The following is a 21,450-nucleotide window of genomic DNA, read 5'->3' on the forward strand; positions in this document are numbered from 1 at the left end:
CTTTTGTCCCTTATTTGGGAGTGAGAAAGTTGGCAACCCTACTTGAACAACGCCCCCACCCCACTGGTTGGCCGGTCCGCAAGAATACTGTCATTATTAAACCGGTCCGCGGTGCAAAAAAGGTTGGGGACCCCTGACTTATGGGTTGTGAAGTTCAGTAATGCCAAAGACTTATAGACCAATTGCAGTCACAGGTCTTCCTCAGTGCATGGTGTCTACGACCATGGTGTGGGGGCAGGATGGTTGTCACTTTCAGGGGTGAGTTGTTGCAGAAGAATGACAGAATAGCGGGTTGCATATCAGCGATTCAGTCCAAGTGTAATGAAATACCTGGGTGCTAATCAGGGAGTCAGAGCTTGAACCAACAGGACAGTAGATCATTGGGTCTTGATGGGACAGAATGGGAGTGCCCAATGACCTTGTGTTCCAGGGACAACATTAACTGATTTCTCCAACAACACTACAAAAGGAGTGATATACAGCAAATGATATTATTGGAAGTCACCCAATGTCGGGGGGAGCACAGCTAGTTAGCGCCAGATACCTGGGTTCAATCCTGACCCGTGTGAAGCTTATATATTCACCGTGTGACTGATCCTGGTGTGTAGGAAAGGAGTAGAATCTTGTGGGGGGGGGGAGGAATTAATGAAATGTTGGGAGAATAAGGAATGGGATTAAAGTAGGATTAATATACATGGGTGGCAGATGGCCAGCATGGATTCAAATGGCCAAAAGATCAGTTTCCATGTTGCATCTCTGTGTAACTCTGCAAAACTATGTCAGAAGAGCAGATGTGAATCTCCACTAGACACATCTGCTCAATTTACAGAAGTTTGGCATCACAGATGGTTCTACTAGCCCAGACGGAGAGAGGGACGTACTGCAGTGCTGGGAGGATAGGATACATCTTGAATACCTGCACTCCATTGAGAGGTAAACTTGTTATATATATATGGTGCCTTTATGCAGATGCCGAGGAAGATGTTAAGTACATGTTTTCCTAGGGAATTAAACAATTTTTCCATTGAGTGGAGAGGCCCTGTACACAACCTTTTAAATCCTCTCAAAAGAATACACACAACCTTCTCTTCTATCTCATATCAAACTGTGAGCAACATTCTATAACAGGGGATAATTAAAATTTATCAAGATTAGTGTAAATCCAGAGTCATACTTAGACCAAACTGTATAAAAGCATTAAATTTATTTGTGAAAGAATTTAGGTTTTGGCACACATAGCCTCGTACTTATTGTTTACTGAAAATAGATTTAATTTTTTTTGATGTTTTGAATTGAAGTCAAATTTTCAAGTTGTTGTTATTTAGTTTGTTAATGGGACGTGGTCATCAATAGCAAAGACAGAATCTGTTGTCCGTCATTAACTGCATTTGAACTTGAAGTGGCTTGCTGTGCTCCTTAACCACACTGATGATTCCTGAGTTATATCTAAGCCAAAGTGAGTAAGGGATAGCTACTTTCCTTCACTGATGGACAATAATGAGTCCAATAGATTGTTATGACAATCCAGACATTGCGTGATTAATATTAACATAAGTAATTTAAAAAAGAAACAAATTAAATGTGTGATAATTTTGATTTGAAATTTACCAGCTGCTACAGTGGGATTCAATACTCTGTCTTTGAATCAATCAGTCCACAGCTCTGCACAATGACGGAGTCTGAACTTGTGTTCTCCAGATGAGGAACAGCATGCACTCGCTTCAAATGGGGAATACAGTGGCCTGAAAATGCTACAGTTCCAACGAACAAGAGCCTGCCTAATTGGTCGCTGGTCTGCTGAGAATCTCCAGTAGCTGCTGTTTGCCAGATGGATCCTGGCTTCTTCAGCCGACACACATGGACTGAGCCTTGGCTGTGAGAATCCGGAGACAAAAAAATCTACGTCCACCAGAAAAACACTGTAATCAAGCCAGCATATACATATATAAGATGAATGGGGTATTAAAATATAGGTATTAAATAGATCACTGGAGTAAGAGTGTGTGTGTGTGTGTCTCATTAATATTTAAATTGCATTTTTGCCTCCCTCAAAACAGTTAATTTGTATTAGAATATATTTTCTGCAGAAGTACAGCTGATGGGACTTAAAGCAGCCAAAGAATGTTAATTTTGATTCACCAGTTATATCTAAGTATTTTGCAATGAGTTCATAGAGGTTACTCTTTGCATGTCGACTTGCAGTGCAACTGATGGCAGACAGTTGCTTCCTGTTAGAACTGCGTTAGAATTAAACACACTGATGTTATTTTGAAACCACAAAAAGAGGAAAAGAACTGATGTACTTACGTGGCATGATGCCTTGGTCTGCTAGCTGCTCGCGGGTTCGCCGCTGCTGGAGACGGAGCTGGAGAACTATGGCAGAAACAAAATTTGCAGCGATCAGTCAACAAGCCTTTCTGTATCAGCCCTGAAATCCATCTTGTGTTATTAAATTGTGACTTCACAAGCTCTTCAGAACTTTAATAAGGATGCTACAGTACAAGCTCTGGGTCAGTCATGTCAGCATCCTAAAACTTCAACAGGTACATAAAATGCCTATCAACAAATGCTATATCTATCATTAAAACCCCTTCCTCCAATGTGCTGGTGACTTCCCAGAACTACAGTCTGCTCATCTTTCAAGAGTTTAATTCTCATTCGCTGTACTTTAGAAAAGCAACAGTGTGTTCTGCCAGAATGTTATCTTAATACCAATTCCTTTGATTAAAACCTTATGTTTAGATGCTGGCCTGTAGAACAGATATCATGCACATCACTGTGCATCTTTGAATAACTGGCGGAGGGTGAAGCCTTGTATTAAAATGTGTTAACAAGCAGGTTATACCACATGGGCTTTTGCAACATAAAATAGGCTGTTCTTTCTTTGCTCTGTTATGACAAAGTTTAATTGTCACCTCAACCCCAAGCTGAGTTAGTGCCTTACCATTTGCTTGATTGTAGTACATGAGTTGGAATCGGCTAACAGAGGATGGGATTGAAATGGAGCAAAACCATTACTAACTCCATCAATACCTGAGGCTACATTGTAAGCAGTCAGCCTAGTCCCATTTGTTGTTATTGAAAAGCAATTTGGTTGTATTTGGAAAAAATGCTCCTCATGCTGTTCATGCTTATCCTATTGTGACTTGCGGTTTGACACCAGCATCAGGAATTGTACAGAAGCACTAAGGACCTAACTTTCCTACCAGTTAATACCTCTGAAGGCTAACTTGCCTGTTGCATTGGTGGTAAGGGAGGCAAACGCAATGTTCGCATTCATTTCAAGTGGACTAAAATGTAAAAGCAAAGTTGTAGTACTGAGGTTTTATTGGTCAGACCGCACTTCGAATATTGTGATCAGTTTTGGGCCTCTTATCTAAGAAAGGCCATGCTGACATTGGAGAGAGTCCAGAGGAGATTCATGGGAATGATCTCAGGAATAAAAGGGTATGAGGAGTGTTTGATGGTGGCAGGCCTGAACTCACTGGAGATCTGAAGAATGGCGGGGGGGGGGGGGTGATCTCATTGAAACCTATTGAATATTGATAGGCCGAGATAGGGTGGACATGGAGAAGATATTTCCAGTAGTGGGGAAGTCTAGGACCAGAAGGCACCGCCTCAGACTACGAGGACTTCTCTTTAGAACAGAGATGAGGGTGAATTTCTTTAGCCAGAAGATCGTGAATCTTTGGAATTCGTTGCTATAGATGGCTGTGGAGGTGAACTCTTGGGGTATATTTAAAGCAGAGGTTGATAAGATTCTTGATTAGTAAGGATGTTAAAAATTATGGGGAGAAGATAGGAGAATGAAGTTCAGAGGGATATTAAAATCAGTCATGATGGAATGGCAGAATAGACTTGAGGGCTGAATGGCCTATTTCTGCCCCCATGTCTTGTGGTCTAATGATTAGGAATGTTCAGTATTGATTTGATTTACCCTTTAGAAGCATAAATGTAGCCCAATGACCAGTGCTGATCTGAAAATCACTCTCTTGGTCAGCAAGCTTCAGTAATGTTTGTACTTAAAGGATACGCCATGATTAAAATATGTTGCCTACAGGCCCGTTTGGACATTAGCAGAAGTTAGAGTAGGCATTTTCTGTGCAGCTGCATCTATTGAGCGAGGGGCTTCTCAGGGTCTGGATTTTTCTGTGGATTAGGGCTGCAACCATGGGTTTTCGGCTTGATGTATGCATGCCTGTTGTTTTCACCTTCCGTAGAAAATATATGCTGGCAAACACACAGGATATGTGAAACTGACTCTAGATAGTTTCTCTTTTTGGGATAATGAAGATATTTCTATTGCATCAATATGTTTTAAAAAAAAGCCTGGAATGAAAGTGCTGTGCTGATGAAAGTGTTGAATTATTCTTTTGGATGAAACTCTGCCTATCAATTACAGAGCTATAACAGACCTATAGATCCCTAGATCATATGGCAATATTTATCGAATAAAAGAGAACCCTTTTGATATCTTAGTCAATATTTCTCCCTCAACCAATAATACCATTCATCTCACTGTTCTTTGCAGGAAATTGTTAAATGAGAAAATGGTTCTTGGGGTTTGTCAGCTTTACAGAAGTAGCTATACTTCAAAATAATTCTTCCTTCGTAAAGTTCTCTGGGGCTATTGGGAAATGTGATAGGACAGGACACAATTGTAAGCTTTTTGCAAAATGATACTCCCTCTTGTGGGCTACACAGAAATGAACAAAGCACTCAAATTACTGATCATGTTCAAAGGCAAGATCTGCCAGCCCGCTAAATTAAAAAAAAAACGAAATAACAGAAGATCAGTTTGGAGGATTTTCATGGTTTTTCAAATGCTCAAATCCCAACCCTAAAAATGAATGAAAGAACCAATCACCAGTGTAGACAACAGCTGCACACAAACCTGAAGAACTGTGCTCTTTTTGCAAGACAAACAAAAAGCACACACTCACAAATATATCATTAAAAACAGGATGCACAGTTACGGACACATAATTTAAACAGAATCCTAACAGTGTGTGGTCCCAGCACATAACGAAAGTCAGACAGAAAAAGAAGAGTACTGAGGGGTCAAATAGCCACACAAAGAAAAGTCTTGATCATGCTGTGCAGAATCTGCACAATACTGAGCTCCCTTCAAAATTTGTTCAGGATTTATATGCCACTCTTGGCATTCAAATATATGCTAATGGCCAGACACAAACTGCTACAAATGGTGTGTGTGTGTATTTAATAATAAAGACTGTTAATAAAGATTTAACAAGGTTCCTGTTGTTTAAAAGTTAATAGGTTAATTGTCCCTGCTGAGGGTAAAATTTGTTACAAATTTGAGAATGGTTAAGCTTCTTTAACAGAAACTCCAAACTTGTACCTGTGCAAGCCAACAGAATTACTTCCAAAGGCCTATAATCCTAGTCCCTCTTTGTTACTAAGTGACCGACAGCCATTAAATTTGGAGATTAGTGCCTAAAATATCTATTTATCAACAATCTAACAAGTTACAAAGTCAACAACAAGCTCAGTTGAGTTTAAAATATAGGAAGTAACTGGGTTTTAAAAAAGTAATAATGTATTCAAACCTCCTTTTAGTCTCTCTGAGATGATACGAGAGTGAAAGTGACAGCTGCCATCCTGGTCTCCATTTATTCTGTAAGGTAAGATCCCTGACAGGTTGCCTTGCTGTTCTGTAACATCAACCATGCTTAATTTCTGAACGGATCAAAGCCCCCTGAGTCTCCGACCACGGCCATGTTGTTGTAAAGCCCACGTCGCACTGACTCTCCCCATACTTCCGAGTGATGCCTTCGGAATTCAAAATGAATGGGCAGGGAAACACCATGTAGACAGCGAGATCACTCCCAGCACACCCTGCAGTGATGTGATCCTGCAAATAACGCCGGCTGCATGCATGTTGAAACCTGTATAAAGTACTCCCTTGCAGGCGCCAGCTGCACTTTAAACCTAAAGGCAGAATGGTGCATTTTAAAGCTTTAGAAAATGACATTAAAATTTTTAATTGAAGGAAGACTGCCGGTTAGACCAGAGCATGAACTTCTGAAGCATCTCAACCATTCACTGCAATCTGACCAGATAACTTACGCACAACTGATCAAATTAAGTTGATAAATATAGTCCCACCAGTTGTCAGCTGTGAATATATCTGCTTAGCAGATGCATGCTGGGTAACAGTGAGCAACTTGCTCATCCAGCTGAAAATTGTCTACAATTTACCGAATGCTGTTGTCACTGGTGTGAATTTACTCTTAATATTGCAAGAAATATTTGCCAGAAATGAAGAAGAGCACTTTAGGAGAGAACTTTACAAAGTCAACAGGAATGGGGTTTGCCCTAGTCACTGTCTGAGTCCATAACAAGCATTTTAACTGATATATCTGATGTCAGACCCATGTACTGTATTTTTAACTTTTGACCAAAATGAATCCCAAACCTTCTAAGCTTTTAAAAGAACATTACTGCCCTGTGCAAATTTGCCTATTAATTTTTTTTATGTACAAAATTTATTTTTGAAGTAATTGACACTACGCATAATTTAACAATGACTTTGCTAGCAAGGGCAAAGGCTGTATGCTTTTTTCCTGTAATATCATCATTGAGATTTATATGTGCAATAACAATTGTGGTTAGAATCTATTAAACTCAGTCTTAATCCTCTGAAAAGTTAACTGTTTGGATCTTAGCTTAAAAAATCTTAATATTTCCATTCCATCATTCATAAGGTTCCTTTTCTTTCTTTAAAAAAATGTTTCTGAGTACATTTGAAATACCAAACCAATGACTATCAAGGGAAAGTGTGTGCCTGCAGCTTTGGGAGAACTGTGTTATCTTTTCTACCTTCCTCTCATCTCTAGACTTAAGGTTCAGTAGAAATGAAAGGTACAAAAGCCATTCCTTGATTTGGGAATGAGATGTGTTCCTGAAAAGAAATGTTTTGTCAAGTGAAATACCTTAAATTGAAAATTCTAGACCAAGTGCACAATGGGTATTTTGGTAACGAAAACAGATCCGTTATTAGAGGATACATATGCCAAACAGTCAATCACATTATCACAAAAAATATAAATCAGATGTTCATCATTGAGTATCTGCACTAAACTTGCATATTATAGAATGAGGTGATCTGACTAAAATATAATAGATTCTGAGGGGGTTTGATAGGGTAGATGCAATGTAGAAATATTCCCTGATTGGAGTGGGTCGATAGGAGGGAGTTTCAGGGGTATAACCTCAAGGTGAGGGGTTAACCACTCAAGATTCAGATGAGAAATCTAGTGTTTGTGAACATTTGGAAGGGTCTACTCCACAGATCCTCCAAGAGGAACATAATCTTGTCATGGTTTGGAAGCTTCCATATCTCAATGCCCCAGAGAAGTGTGTTGGCTGGAGTCAGAGCATGCCAAACAGGTCAAAGAGTAGAGGCCAGACTAAGCGTGGTCCACCGGTCATCCACGTTTGGGGGTTCAATTCAGGACTAACAACCCTGATTGGTAAAACTAAATTATTACAGACACAGCCATGAAGAATCCTTCTACATCTGAGTGCGACGGTATTTGAGTCTCTACCTGTGACTTGCATGACTGACTGTAGTGCAAACGGAGGGGAAGTTACTGACACAATGACAGAAGCTCTGAACACTGCCAGAGATGTTGGACCACCACGGGGGCCCTAAATACCAGCAGCATAACTGGCAGTCAGTAAGTACTTCAGGGATGGGACAGCTGAATCATCATTCAGAGTTGAAACATTTAGATGTCTGGATTTTAGGCGATTCAAGAGACATTAGGGAATGGGTAGGAAAGCAGAGTTAACCCTAAAGACCAGATTAAACCTAATTTCATTGTATAACACAACAGGATTGAAGGATTACATGAGCCACTCCAGCACCTTTTTTTTAAAATAATCAGGTGTTAAAAGGGTTCAATATGCAAAGTACAAAGGAACTAACTCCAGCAGAAATAAAATTATGTGATTGTACAGTATAATTTTAAAACAAATGAGTAAAGTCAATGGGAATGGAAATGAGGTGGTAGTTTCTTATACAAAATGTGATAGAGATTTTAAATAAAAGTTTTGGATATTGAAGTAATTTAAGATTTCCAGATAATAAATGATAGACTTTTGTTTGTTATTATGGATGTAGATTATGTTGATCTGTTGGTCATTATCTGGAAATCTTTACTGGGTAGTACATGTAGTTACTGCATTCATCAGCCATGATATAACTGACAGTAGCCCTGGACTGAGGAGCTAAATGGACCCCTATTCCTCTGTTTACCTCATGTTGCAGTTCCTACTGTGAACACAACTCAACAATGACAGGCTATTACGAAGTAAAAGTATAAGGTTCTGCAGTGGAAATACTGAGCAAGCAACATAGTCAAGATGTTTTTCTAAGTTGGAGGCTTAGTCACATTACTAAGGTAGCTTCCCTCAAGAGATTGTTTTATTTTAGATCTGGCTTATTAAAGTAACCAGCATCAGAGCGGCTTAAAGCGCCACTAGAGGGAAATTGAAAGGGCCTTCCAATTCCATTGATCATTGCAAGCAATAAAGAGGACACTGAAAACTTGTAACTCTGCACCTACACCGCAAGTGTAATGTTCACTATTGCTACACTGCATGTAACCAGCACAAGACATCAGAAGCCTTTTCCATCAACTGTAATACCACAGAAAGCATTAGAAATGTGAAGCCTCAGCACAATGGTTTTGAGGCATTTGAGAATAAGCCAAAAGTGGTAGTGCTTTTCAAACATTCCCCTTACTTCAAATAAACTAGTGACTTTTCAGATAGTTATTGATGGGTAACAAATAGAAAGCAAGTAAAATTAAAATGCTGCTTTGTGGAAAAGGATCTTCTTCACACCATTTTTATTCATTAGGTCCCCCACTAGTCAGGGCCGACCAAGCTGTCTACGTGATACACAAGCCAGAGCAGTACGATATATAGGGAGCAGGCTGTTGCCCATGCAGCAGTCTCCCCCTCTCCACGCAGCTGAGGAACGCAGAGACATTTTACCACTGGTGGCATTGTAGGAGTTGCTAGTCAGCGTTTGGACAATGTAGGGACTCCAGCTCCAGATTTTTTCCCTCAGGTTTTACTCACAAAGCCCTCCCCATGAGCGGGTACAGCCACAAGGCAGCTAAGGTTTGAGATCAGAGTTTTCCTTCTCCTAGATGAACTCCAATGACGGCTGACAAGCACCATCTGCTCAAGGTGACTGATATTAAGACACCTTTAGCTATCCCCTTGTCAGTAGAAACAGTTCTGCTGGGCTTAGGAGCTGGACTTGGTTGTCAGAGGCTATTTGAGTCACATGCTATTGGGAGTATTTAATAGGTAGTGGGAACTTATCCCACTACCTCCCCCGGCTTGGACAACCTTAAGGAACCTTGCACCATTAGCATTTCAGTATTTATTTTTAAATGAAAGGTATTGTACATCTTGACAGATGGTTGGGATTTGGAAAGATTTGAGAGGACCGCAGGCGTGGCTGTTTAATTAAAACCAAGCAGCTGCCAAAAAAATCTTGCCGTTACAGCTCACTCTGATTGTTACATTTCAAACTCCTCCAGTGAGTCACCACTTCTTTTTAAATGACCACATCTTGCAGTGTTTATTAATACAATATGCTGTATAAACAACTGTGGTTACAATTATTTTATTTACAACTGCATTGGCGACAGTTGGAGTACAGCAGAATACGGTGCTGCGGAGTGTCACACAGCATGAAGCAGATAGATGTTCTCACCTCATAATCAATTCTGGCCCCGAATTGTTCTGCTCTGATTTACTCTGCCTTTAGTACCAGCATTCCTGTTCACTTTTTACTTTCCCATTTTGTTCATACCTGCCTGAACTTCTCCCTTACATTCCTTAACTGACAGCCTGAGACAGTTGCAGTGCATTAGGAGTTCCGCTCTTTGGCTTTGATGACAGGAAACACATTTTCACAGAGAGCTACATGGCAACCAGCTGATTCTTATCACCAGTGAGGTTGCTGCTCAGCCCTTAATCTTTTTGGAACCTTCCAGGACAAGCTGTGTCAGGTGTCAGCTGTTTGCAGTTGACACTCTCTATCCGTGCTCACCTGATGCTAAGGCAACCAGATTTGCTCCAGGCACTTGAGCACAAAATCCTCCCTTAAACTCTATTGCTGAACTTCAGGTGAGATGTTCAACTCAGGTTGCGGTAAATGGATATCGTCCCATGCAAAAGGTGGAAACAGGAGAAAAGAGTATTCCCTCAAGTCCCAACAACCATTTAGTCCACACCTACTGTGATTACCAGCATGTTACCTTTCGTTATCATCGCAAACTGGTGTGCATAATTTAACCTCTTCTACAGTAGTAACCACACAGAAAGGTACAGAACAGGAACACGAACAGGCCCTTTGAAATGATAACATGCTTGACAAAAATATCGTGTTTCAAATGCTTTAATGATTACAAACTAAGTATTTAGTGAATGTGATTTAACAGCTTTTAGTTAACCAGTGTGATTTCAAAGGCAGAATAACTCTCATGTGCAATAAACAAACAGTTAGGAAGTGCATCCTCTGGTCCAAATTTATTTCTTAAAAATTCATAACACATTTTAATTAAGGCACTCTTTATTCAAACAATAATGCCAGTATGCAATTGGCATATACTGCAGAAACCTGGTTAAAATTGCGGTGAATTTCAAAAATATTCAGTAAACTATTTCAATATTGATTCAAGTTGGATCAATCAACCACGAAATTAACAAATTACAGATTAAAGATGGGTCCTGAGACATTCCAGAAGAGTCACTGATTGATCTATTTTCTAGAATGCTCTATCACATTAATGGAAATAACTAAAAGGCATGAGCAATGTCTCCTGTTGCACAAAGCCTGAGAGTTGACAGTCCGACATTCACTGCACTGATGCTGACCTCCACCACGGCTCAGATCACAGCAATACACTGCTAGGAACAAGACCAGCTATGCGGCAAGATAAGCCAATATTGGGCCATTTTTAAAGAAAGTAAACATTAAAACAATTTGTTTTGACTCTTAGTTGGATCTATGTCAGGAAGATGAAAAGCTCTAATGCACCTGCTGTATGCCTTAACTTGTAAAGCTTTGTTGCATTATTCCTGTTTCCTCTTAACATCTGCAATGACAAATACTTGACGGTATCTATGAAAGTATATAGGAAATCTGCAATAGAATACTTAAAAGTAGTGCACTTGTCAAGAACAACATATGTCATAACTGTTTGGGTGACAGATTTCTGGCGCCTGATCGTTCACTGAGTGGTAATGCACAGTCCATTTTGATTTACTCATCTATCCTCCACACTATGGATGCATTAACGATGAGGGTTCTGTTCTCTTTATAATTTTAAACAGTAGCATGGAAAAACAGAAGGAAAACTTAAGAGCGTTCAGAAATAGTAACAGGTTGGAACATCCTTGCTGAAAACAGAAACGTGTATGAAGTACAATGTCAGACTTAATTATAATTTGTTTCAGGAAGGTGGCAGTGTTGTCATGGTGTTGAAAAGCTGCACTATTACAATTTTCATGCAGCTTTCACACAAAACTGCTGGTGAGATTAATGAAAATATTTAAATTAGCAATTGCATACAATAATTAACCAGCATTTTTAGTTGTGTCAGAAAATAATGCAAAATACATTAAAACTTGCATTTGAATAGATCTCTAAGTTTTAAGCAATCATTTGCAAATGTGAAAATGTTTTAATGTAATCTTAAAGCAAATGCATATCAATATTAGAAACTGATACATAACGGTTTAATTTTACAACAAGTGTACAAACCCATTTATCTGATATATAAGTAAAGCCCAAAGCTGTTTAATAGAATTCATACATCAACTTGTATGCTAATGTTTGTTTCTAAAAGACAAACTGGTACTGTGAGATCATTATATTGGTAAACATACAGTCTAAAACAGGGATGATGGGCTTTCATTCTGTGGTGAGTTACTTTCAAAGACAGAATAATACTGCATTGGTTTTATTCTGGTCTACTTCTGCCTTGTTAGCAAGCACATCAGGAGAAATTGGCCTAAGATTCCAAAGGTTTAAGATTCAAAATCCACAAACAATATTGATGACTAAATAAATGAGCTGGACAAGGTCAATTCTCTATTTTGGTCATGGACTATATGACTGTCTTCCTTTTTTTTTTGCATTTCACAGTGCAGAGCAAGAATAATTGCATTCGTACTGAGCAGGTGACAATTAAACACCTCAAAACACTCCAGTCCAGCCAACTACTGCACAATGGGAAGGTCCATACTTGACCAACATATATAATACAAATAAAAGCAAGCTGGCAACACCATATTGCACTCCAGTTCTCCTACAGGCTGTATCGTGACACCGATGACCTATATTTTTTTTCTCAGAAATAAACGGGAAAAGCATCCGGTTTGCTGAAAAAGAACACAATCCAAAAATATAACACTGATAATCAAACTGAAGAATGCAGATAGAATATAGACCAATACATGTCCTCATTCTAATGAATTGAAGTTTTAAAAAGTATTTGAATACACTTTAAAATTACTGCAAAATTCTGTTCGTGATATATTAAGTTATAGTCTGCTCTTACCTGATCTGAACTTGCTTCGGATAAGCAGAGAATGTTCTGAGCCCAAAAGTGTCATGTTGGTAGTTAAGACGCAATAGACAATTCCAGTAAAGCGGCCAAAACCAAAGTTGTCTTCAGTGTTTCAGATCATAAATTGGCTCAGACAAACTAAAGACAACTGGGAACTGCAAGTGAGAAATAAGAGTTCGTCCAAAAACTCTCTTTCTCTCTCTCTCTCACACACATACACGACTTGTTTCTGTTCTCTTAGACAGCAGGGGTAGCTGTGTGCAGCGAAAGACTTGTGAAAGGATTTTGGTCCCATCCACCCCCCCGGCCAGCAGACAGCAACCGATTACACTGCACAGCGTTGCACTGGGGCGAACTAATTAACGTGCACTCAGCCGGGACCCTCCTACCACGGCGGTTTTACTACCATCATCAGCATCATCATCACAGCCTCAGCGTTCTTGGCTCCGATCAAGCCTGCGCTGGGGACTATCAGTTCAAGACTTGGGAGCTGCTGTTATCTGATCCTGGATAATACCCGTGGCAGCTTGTCAAGTCGAAGAGGGGAGGTCGGTCCTGCGGTTCCGGACAGTCTCGCACAGTTGATTCCAAAGCTTCACAGCAGTTGTCACAGCTATAGAAAGAGTCAGGCAGCGTCAGAGGAGTCACTCGAAGCTGTTAGCACATCGCAGCTCTCGGGGCATGATTAAAATAAGCAGGAAGCAGCGAGACTGGATTCACCCTCGACAACGACCGGTTCGATTGCAAAACTAGAAGCCGTGAATTACGGGCGTATCCGAGGGCATGGAGTCAGCTTTTAACTGACACTTAACTTTTGATGTTTTTCAAAGGGGAATATTTCCACAACAAATACAAAAAGCAAATTAAGTAATCCGCAGGACGATTTACTTTCAAAAATGCAATAAAATCCAAAAGAGCTGGAAACTGCATAAATAAAGGTCTTGAAAACATTAACACGGTTTCTCACACATGCCCTGATGATTTTTCTCAGCACTTTGTTTTTATTTCAGATTCCCGTCATCTGCAGGTTTTAATTTGCCGCCTTTAAATTGCGTTTAGGTGTAATAAACGGTGCGCGGCTCTGCTTTCGATTAATTAACACAGAGCTTTAGTCGGACTGAAACGCAAGGTGGCGTTCTGTTCAGCTGTTTCCTCTTTTTTCCCAACCCGGGCCCTGGAGAATTGTGTGCTGGGTGAGAGCAACTGGGATCGTAGCGAGCCGTTGTCTCTTTGGCTTCTCATTTGAGATACCAAGAGGCGACAGGCGAGGTGGATACTGCGAGATTCTCCCACTCCGCGGCACTGTTTCCGCCAGCGAGAATTGACACCTCGTCCATCACTGCGTACTGTCAGTCACACACAATGCCCAGAGTGTGAGGTGACGAAACAAATGAAAGCCTGCAAGGAAGGTCCGAAAATGCGGCGCTGCCCGATGGTTGACGGAGCAAGGGGTTTGTTTTCAGAATTGCGTACATTAAGGCAGCACGATTAAAACTCTGGGTTCACATTTAGGATTAAATATACACTATACACAGTGTTTGTCTAGATTTTATGATTAAAACCTAACGCAAAGACTAACTTTACACGACTAGTAATGTACAGAGTTTTCAATGCGCGCTGATGTAGAAGTGGGACAAACTGACTCAGTCTAAGGGTCCGAAATGATAACAGGAGGTAAGGTGAGGTTCCCTGGAAAAGGTGTGTTTTGCTGAAACGTTTACATCTCCGTTTACACCCTGGCTGCCCTACACACGCTGCTCTGGTTTTGAAGGAGGTCGTGAATTTTCAGCGTACTGTTAGGGTCAGCTGCCCAGCTGACAATATAAATTGCCGGGGGGGGGGATGGAATTTGAGTTCTTGTCTTAATTCAAACGTGAGCTCCGCAATACAACCCGTGCTTCTGGGAAATGCATGTTTGGCTTTGGAAGAGTGTGAAATGCTGGATGTTGTTTAGGAGTAAAACTGCAGAACTGATGATAGCTTGGCATTTTAGTCGTTGGTTGGGGACCAGCTAAACGAACTGATCTCGCTATATTTTAGCGCTGCGGCAGCTTTCCCAGGGTTTCCTACAGTTCAGCAAGGGAGTACACCGCCGAAATTAGATTGGCAGAGGTCAACCCTTGTGAATATCACCCCTTGGATCTGTCTACTCTTCTACCGTCTGCGCAGTCGCCACGGGCAAATGCTACCAACAATATATTTGGGCTTTTTATTAAGATTGAAACAACCAAGATTCATAAACCATCTTCCCTTCACACCCAAAGTCTTTGTATTTCCGGATACTGTACTGTAACACAGATGCACGACCATATATACAGCTGGGGAAAAGAGGGCGGGTCAAAATGTAAATCCTTCCCAATGCTCAGCTCAAAAATAAAGCTTGAGGATTGTCCCAGAACCACAAATTATACGATCATCCCAGGTTAAAGGGCTTAGTAGCATTACACGTTACGTACATTAAAATATTTTTGACGCCGTTGTTACATACTTATGATTAATAAAGATGAGCAATACCAACGGTGTCGGAGTACAATACTGTAATGCTGTCGGCAAACGACTCCGACAACCCCGACTTCGGTCGGTGTGCAGTTTGCAAGCTCTCCCTGCAACCCCATGGGCTCTCCCCCCGTCCACCTCAGCTGCTCCTGTTTCTTCTCAAGTCCCAATGGGGGATAAGGGTGAGAGTTTTTGGGTATGCGAAAGTGTAGGTTATGGGGGAAATGCTGAATAATAGTATTGCTCTGGGAACCAGCATTAACTCACTGGGCTGAACAGCCACCTGTTTATGTCTTGAGGCAAATGAGGAATAAGTGGATAAAAGGTCACTCGATAGTCAGTCAAGAACCACTAAGACAGTAGATGTAGCGACTTTAAACTTCCCAAGCGGTGTAGAAAAGCAAAGCATCACGACGTGCATTGGACATGTCTAATAACCAGTGATAGAATATGTCGGGGCAGGGCAGTTGGAGCAATGAGATCTTGTGATGAAGACACTGGACATATATCCCATCAAAGTGAGGAACCCAGAATACAGGTATGTGGATGTTAGACTGCTGGACGATGGGAGGAAATCCTTCACTAAAGTGGAACTATTGTTCGGGAAATTCAGTGAGCGGCATCAGCGCTGGACTTCGGAGCGAAGGCTCGAATCCAAATCCACCCCCCCACCCCCACCCCGAGCACTCTTTCCATCCGTGCCAGGTTGAGCGTCGAGCTAGCCACTCGGCCTCGTAAAAAAAAACAAGGGTCGAGTCAGGAACGTTTATATCGTGACCCGGTTAATTCAAAAGGAGACCAATCCCGACACTACACTCCAGGCAAGAATGGCTGACTGTCTGGTGCGACACGCTAGGAAAGAAGTGAGGGGAAACAAACCTTCTTCTATTAAAGCAGGGGAGCAGGGGGTTTCTCAACCTGGGATCCACGGACCCCTCGGTTAATGGTAGGGGTCCATGGCATAAAGAAAGGGTTGGGAACCCCTGTATTAAAGCATCCTTGCCTCAGGTCATGATCAGTCTGATGGTTTTTGACTAATGATGGATTATTCTTTTCTGCTTCCACTAAATGTCTGTCAAGCACAACTAAATTACCCCAGGTACTCGGGTTAGAGTGGCTGCCAAATATTCTCAAGAGGGAGAATGAGCAGCCAGAGGCTATGGTGCTCATTTGGCATCAATGACTCAAGTAGAGAGGGGGAAGAGGTCCTGTGCAGGGAGTATAGGGAGTTATGACTGAGGTGGAAGAGCAGGACATCCAAGGTAGTAATCACTAGATAACTCTCAGTGCCAGATGTGACAGCTGGTGGACAAGAAGAAACAGTATGTAGTGAGGAAGGACAGGCAGATGATTAGGGCAAAAATGCTGTGAGTGGGATGAGGTGAAGTGTAATATGAGGACAAAATCAAAAAGGTGATGAAAGTGTTATATTTGAATGCATGCAGTGTACTGAATAAGGCAGATAATATTGTAGCACAGCTAGAGATAAGCAGGTATGACGTGGGCACCACTGAAGATCATAGTTGGGAGCTTAACATCCAAGAACACACTTTGTATCAAAAGGACAGGAAGGTAGGCAGAGGGGGTGGGGAGGCTCTGTTGGTAAAAAATTAAATCAAATCCTTAGAAAGAGGTGACAGAGTCAGAAGGTGTTGAATCCCTGTGGGTAGAGTTAAAAAACTGCAAAGGTGAAAAAAAAGACCCCGACGGGAGTTATTTAGAGGCCTCCAAATAGTAGCCAGGATATGGGATACAAATTATAACAGGAGACAGCAAAGGCATGTATTAAGGGCAATGTCACGATAGTCATGGGCGATATTTCAATTTGCAAGATTTCAATATTTCAAAGATTGGGAAAATCAGGTTGGTTCTGGATTCAAAGAGAGGGAATTTATAGAATGCCTACAAGGTGGTCTTTTTAGAGCAACTTGTGGTTGAGCCTGAACAGTATGCCAGAAATTTGAGTGTGTCAGGGGGCAGAAGTGAGTGTTGTTGCTATCACAATGGAGAAGCTGCTTGGGAAGCTGAAAGGTCTGAAGAGAGATAAGTCACCTGGACCAGATGGACTACACCATCTGGTGTAACCATTTGAAAGATGTAGATGGAGTGATTGTGGGGGATTAGTAATGATCTTTCAAGAATGATTAGATTCTGGAATGGTTCCAGTGAACTGAGAAATTGTAAATGTCACTCTAGTTCTTAAGAAGAGATGGAAGCAGAAGAAAGGAAGTTATAGACCAGTTAGCCTGATCTCAGTGATTGGGAAGTGTTGAAGTCCATTATTAAAGATGAGTTTTGGGGTACTAGTAGACACATGATAAAACAGGCCAAAGTCAGCATGACTTCATTAAGGGGAAATCTCGCCTGACAAATAAATCTGTTGGAATTCTTTGAAGAAATAACAGGCAGGATAGACAAAGGAGAGTTGTTTACTTAGATTTTCAGAAGGCCTTTGTCAAGGTGCCACATAAGGCTGCTTAATGAGATAAGAGCCCATGGTATTACAGGAAAGATACCAGCAGGAAGCAAAAGAGTGGGAATAAAAGGGTCATTTTCCGTTTGGCTGGTGGTGACTGATGGCGTTCTGCAGGGCTTGGTATTGGAACAGCTTCTTTTCACATTATATGTCAGTGATGTGGGTGATGGAATTGATGGCCATGTGGCCAAGTTGGTAGACAATACAAAGATAGGTGGAGGGACAGGTAGTGATGGCGAAGTAGGAAGACTGCAGAAGGACCTAAGACAGATTGGGAGAATGAAAAAAGTAGTAGCAGATGGAATATTGTGTAGGGAAGTGTATGAACATGCACTTCCAAAGAAGGAATACAGATGTAGACTATTTTCTAAACAGGGAGAAATTTTTTAAAAAATCAGAGGTCCAAAGGGACTTGGGAGTCCTTGTGCAGGATTCCCCATAGGTTAACTTGCAGGTTGAGTTGGTGGTGGTGAAGGGAAAGGCAATGTGAACATTCATTTTGACAAAATTAGAAAGAGCAAGGATATAATGCTGAGTTTTTATAAGGCATTAGCCAGACCACATTTGGAGTAGTGTTAATCGTTTCTTAGTGAGCAGCTTTGGGCTGCTTATTTAAGAAAAGATATGCTAGCATTGGAAAGGGTCCAGATGAGGCTCATGAGAATGATTCCAGAAATGAAAGGGTTAACATATGAAGAGTGTTTGATGGCTCTGTGCCTGTACTTGCTGGAGTTTAGAAGAATGGGGGTGGGGGGGGGGGAAGAATCTCATTTGAACTTATCAATTATTGGAAGGTCCAGATAGAGTGGATGTGGACAGGATGTTTCCTATAGGGGATGAGTCTAGCACAGAGGGCAGAGCCTCAAAATAGAGGGATATTCATTTAGAACAGAGATGTGGAGGGATTTCTTTACTGAGATGGTGGTGAATCTGTAGAAATCATTGCTATGGATGGTTGTGGAGGCCGAGTAATTAAGTATATTTAAAGCAGAGGTTGACAGATTCTTCATTGGTCGGGGTGTCAACGGTTATGGGGAGAAGGCAGGAGAATTGGGTTGAAAGGGATAATAAATCAGCCATGATGGTAGAGCAGACGCAATGGGCCAAATAGACTAATTCTGCTCCTACTTTTGTTTTATGTTCTTAAATCTTTGTAAATGGACAGGAGACAGTATGAAACTATAAAAAAAAAGGTGCTACAAATGGCTTTGGCAAGACAAATGTTGTGCTGTTCATCCTATTCTATCTCAGGGACTGGGCAAACAAGCAGATCATGTCAAAGGTTACATATATTAAACCAGAAAAGCCCAAGATTGATCTCATTTGGGTTAATAATGAAGGACTGATATCTAAGTTCAATGAATATTGGTGGGAGGTTTCCAACATACCATTCCGTCATAAAGCAGTCCATATAATGGCAAGATCGGGCTGTACTACATTGGCTCTTTCTACACAATTATGGAGCATGCCAACATTCACAGTCTAGACTCAACTATGAATAATTGTCACTTGTTTTGAAAACATAAGGTCACTGCTGGCTGAGGAATTATACCCAATACATGAGTCACCAGCTTTGAGAAAAGTGAAGGGGTAAAAATTGTTTAAAAATTGGACAAGGAATAAAAGATTTGTTATGACCTATTCTTAAAGACCACGTGAAGTATATGAATGGCATGACAATGATATATGTGAAAAATTACTAATATGGAACTAAAGCCAATATGAAGTAAACCACACCAGAGGGTCAATTTTAATGTTATAAGGATTAAATCATTTGTGAAATATTTTGTCACAAATTGGTTAGCATTTCTGTGTCAACTGTTTAAGATCTGGAAAAGTATGTAATTCAAGACGTAATATTGTTCCTTATGCTTTATCAAAGTTAAATTGTTCTGTTTCACACACTGTCTTGGACTCTGGATCCTGTGATCTGTGATAGAGACTGACAATCTAATGCCAGTAAGAGATGACTGCAAGGGATTGGGGATGGGCAGTCTAAACTCATACAGAATGCCACTGCGAACCAGGAGAGTAGATTCTGATGTCAACAGTGTTGGCTGGATAGTGTACAGTGCACAAAGGTCTAAACCACTGCACTAACTAGATCCTGTATCTGCGCTTTGGTGCTAAAAGTAATCAACGTGGACACACAGAAAAGGCAACAAACTCCAGATATTGGCAATCTAAAACAGAAATAGTAAATGCTGGAAATGCACTGCAGGTGAAGCAGCATCAGTCAAGAAGGAAACCAGAGTTTAATGGCCTTTCATTTGAAATCAAATTTCTGATTCCTCTTTCACTAATGTATAAACATAGCTTTAATTGTAGAAAGTTAGGTTCACTTGAGAAAATAGTTTCTGGAGATTCAGTGCACCTCTTGGACAATTGTCGATGTTGTGAAATTTTGATTAATCTGCATAAAGTATCAAAGCTCATGATTATAACTGGTCTAACACATCAGAACTGAGAAAAGCCTGCTTATTTTACTTCATTAGCAATTGCCGTGCTTCCCGGTGACCTATGTAAAAGAAATTTTCAGAATTTCAATAACATACAGTCGGCACTGGACAGGAGCCAAGGAAGGCCTGAAGCTGAGCCAGAAGAGAGAGCTAATCTGTGATAGTAGCTGCTGCCAGTGTGGGACTACAATTACTATGAAGAATGCAAGTAATGTTGTAATATCTGTAATGACTGCGTTTTACAGCAGAAATGGACACCAGGAGAAAGACAGTAAAATCAAAAATATTTTGAACAGAAAATGGATAAACACTTTGAGAATGCAAATTAGCCCTTGAACTATAATTTAATCACAGTACACCCTAACATACTACAAATGGGCTATGCCAGTGGTCCCCAACCTCCGGGCCGCAGACTGATACCAGGCTGTGAAACATGCAGGGGTGCAGCGGTAGCCGGAGTGCACCCAGCACATCTTTAAGAGAAAAGCTGAAATAAACAAGCTAATTAATTAGATGCCGCCCAGCACGTAAATGTCGGCCCAGATCAGAGGCAATTGCCGATTTCACTTGCTCTACGCGATGTTCACTCCTTTTCCAGGGTGCTGGAGCCTTTAGCTGTTCCATTGTTTGGTCAATTTAAACGCCCTCCCAGACCGGCTGAAAAGACAGGGCTGTCAGGATCGAGGTGACATGCTGAATCTACACAAACTTTTAATAAAGTATAGGTGCTGCTGTGCTTCCTTTGTAATGACAGTTACGTGCTGGTCCCAGGACAGATCCTGTGACACTTTTCAGAGGGAGAAACATTGATTGTTAATGCCGAAGAATTTAAAGTTATTAACCCTCTCCACCTCAGTTCCTTTAATGAAGTCTGGCTTCTGGGCGGCACCTAATTAATTAGCTTGTTTATTTCGGCTTTTTTCTTAAAGATGTGCTGGGTGCACTCCGGCTACCGCTGCACCCTGCATGCTTCACGGCCCGGTATCGGTTCGCGGCCCGGAGGTTGGGGACCACTGAGCTATGCTAAAGGAATTTTCAAATTAGTTTGAGAATTATTTTCTTCTATACTACCTGAAGAGCTTAAGGAAAGCTAATCTGCCCCCAAATTTCTGGCCAACTTTTATCAATATACGATAGACAGCATACTGACATACTATACAAAATGACTGTGTGGTACTCTAGCTGCAGCAAGCCTGATCTTTAAACACTTCAATGGGTGTTTGGGACGCTTCTTCACATCACTGGGACTCAACTACTAGACCTGGAGACAATCTACAATGTGCCTTTGTTACCTACATTGCCAGCACGCTTGTGACATCATTAAAAACTCATACCATCCCGGACACTGTCTGTTCAATCTCCTGCCATCTGGTAGGAAATATAGAAATATCTTAGC

General features: G+C 41.0%; 1 protein-coding gene across 4 annotated transcripts in view; it reads right to left on the minus strand.

Moving 5' to 3' along the window:
- Positions 1–21,450, minus strand: part of myocd (myocardin) — a 712,380-nt gene that overhangs the window by 78,908 nt on the left and 612,022 nt on the right. For 2 of the 4 annotated variants that reach the window (XM_072242485.1, XM_072242488.1), the window contains one exon: positions 2,308–2,373. In XM_072242485.1, the coding sequence (XP_072098586.1) occupies positions 2,308–2,373 (66 nt within the window). Of the gene's footprint in view, positions 1–2,307; positions 2,374–5,570; positions 5,786–12,614; positions 13,234–21,450 lie in introns of those variants that run through there. The other 2 variants (XM_072242489.1, XM_072242484.1) reach the window with 2 other exon arrangements.

This window comes from Mobula birostris, chromosome 24 (genome assembly GCF_030028105.1).
Source record: "Mobula birostris isolate sMobBir1 chromosome 24, sMobBir1.hap1, whole genome shotgun sequence".
Taxonomy (NCBI): domain Eukaryota; kingdom Metazoa; phylum Chordata; class Chondrichthyes; order Myliobatiformes; family Myliobatidae; genus Mobula; species Mobula birostris.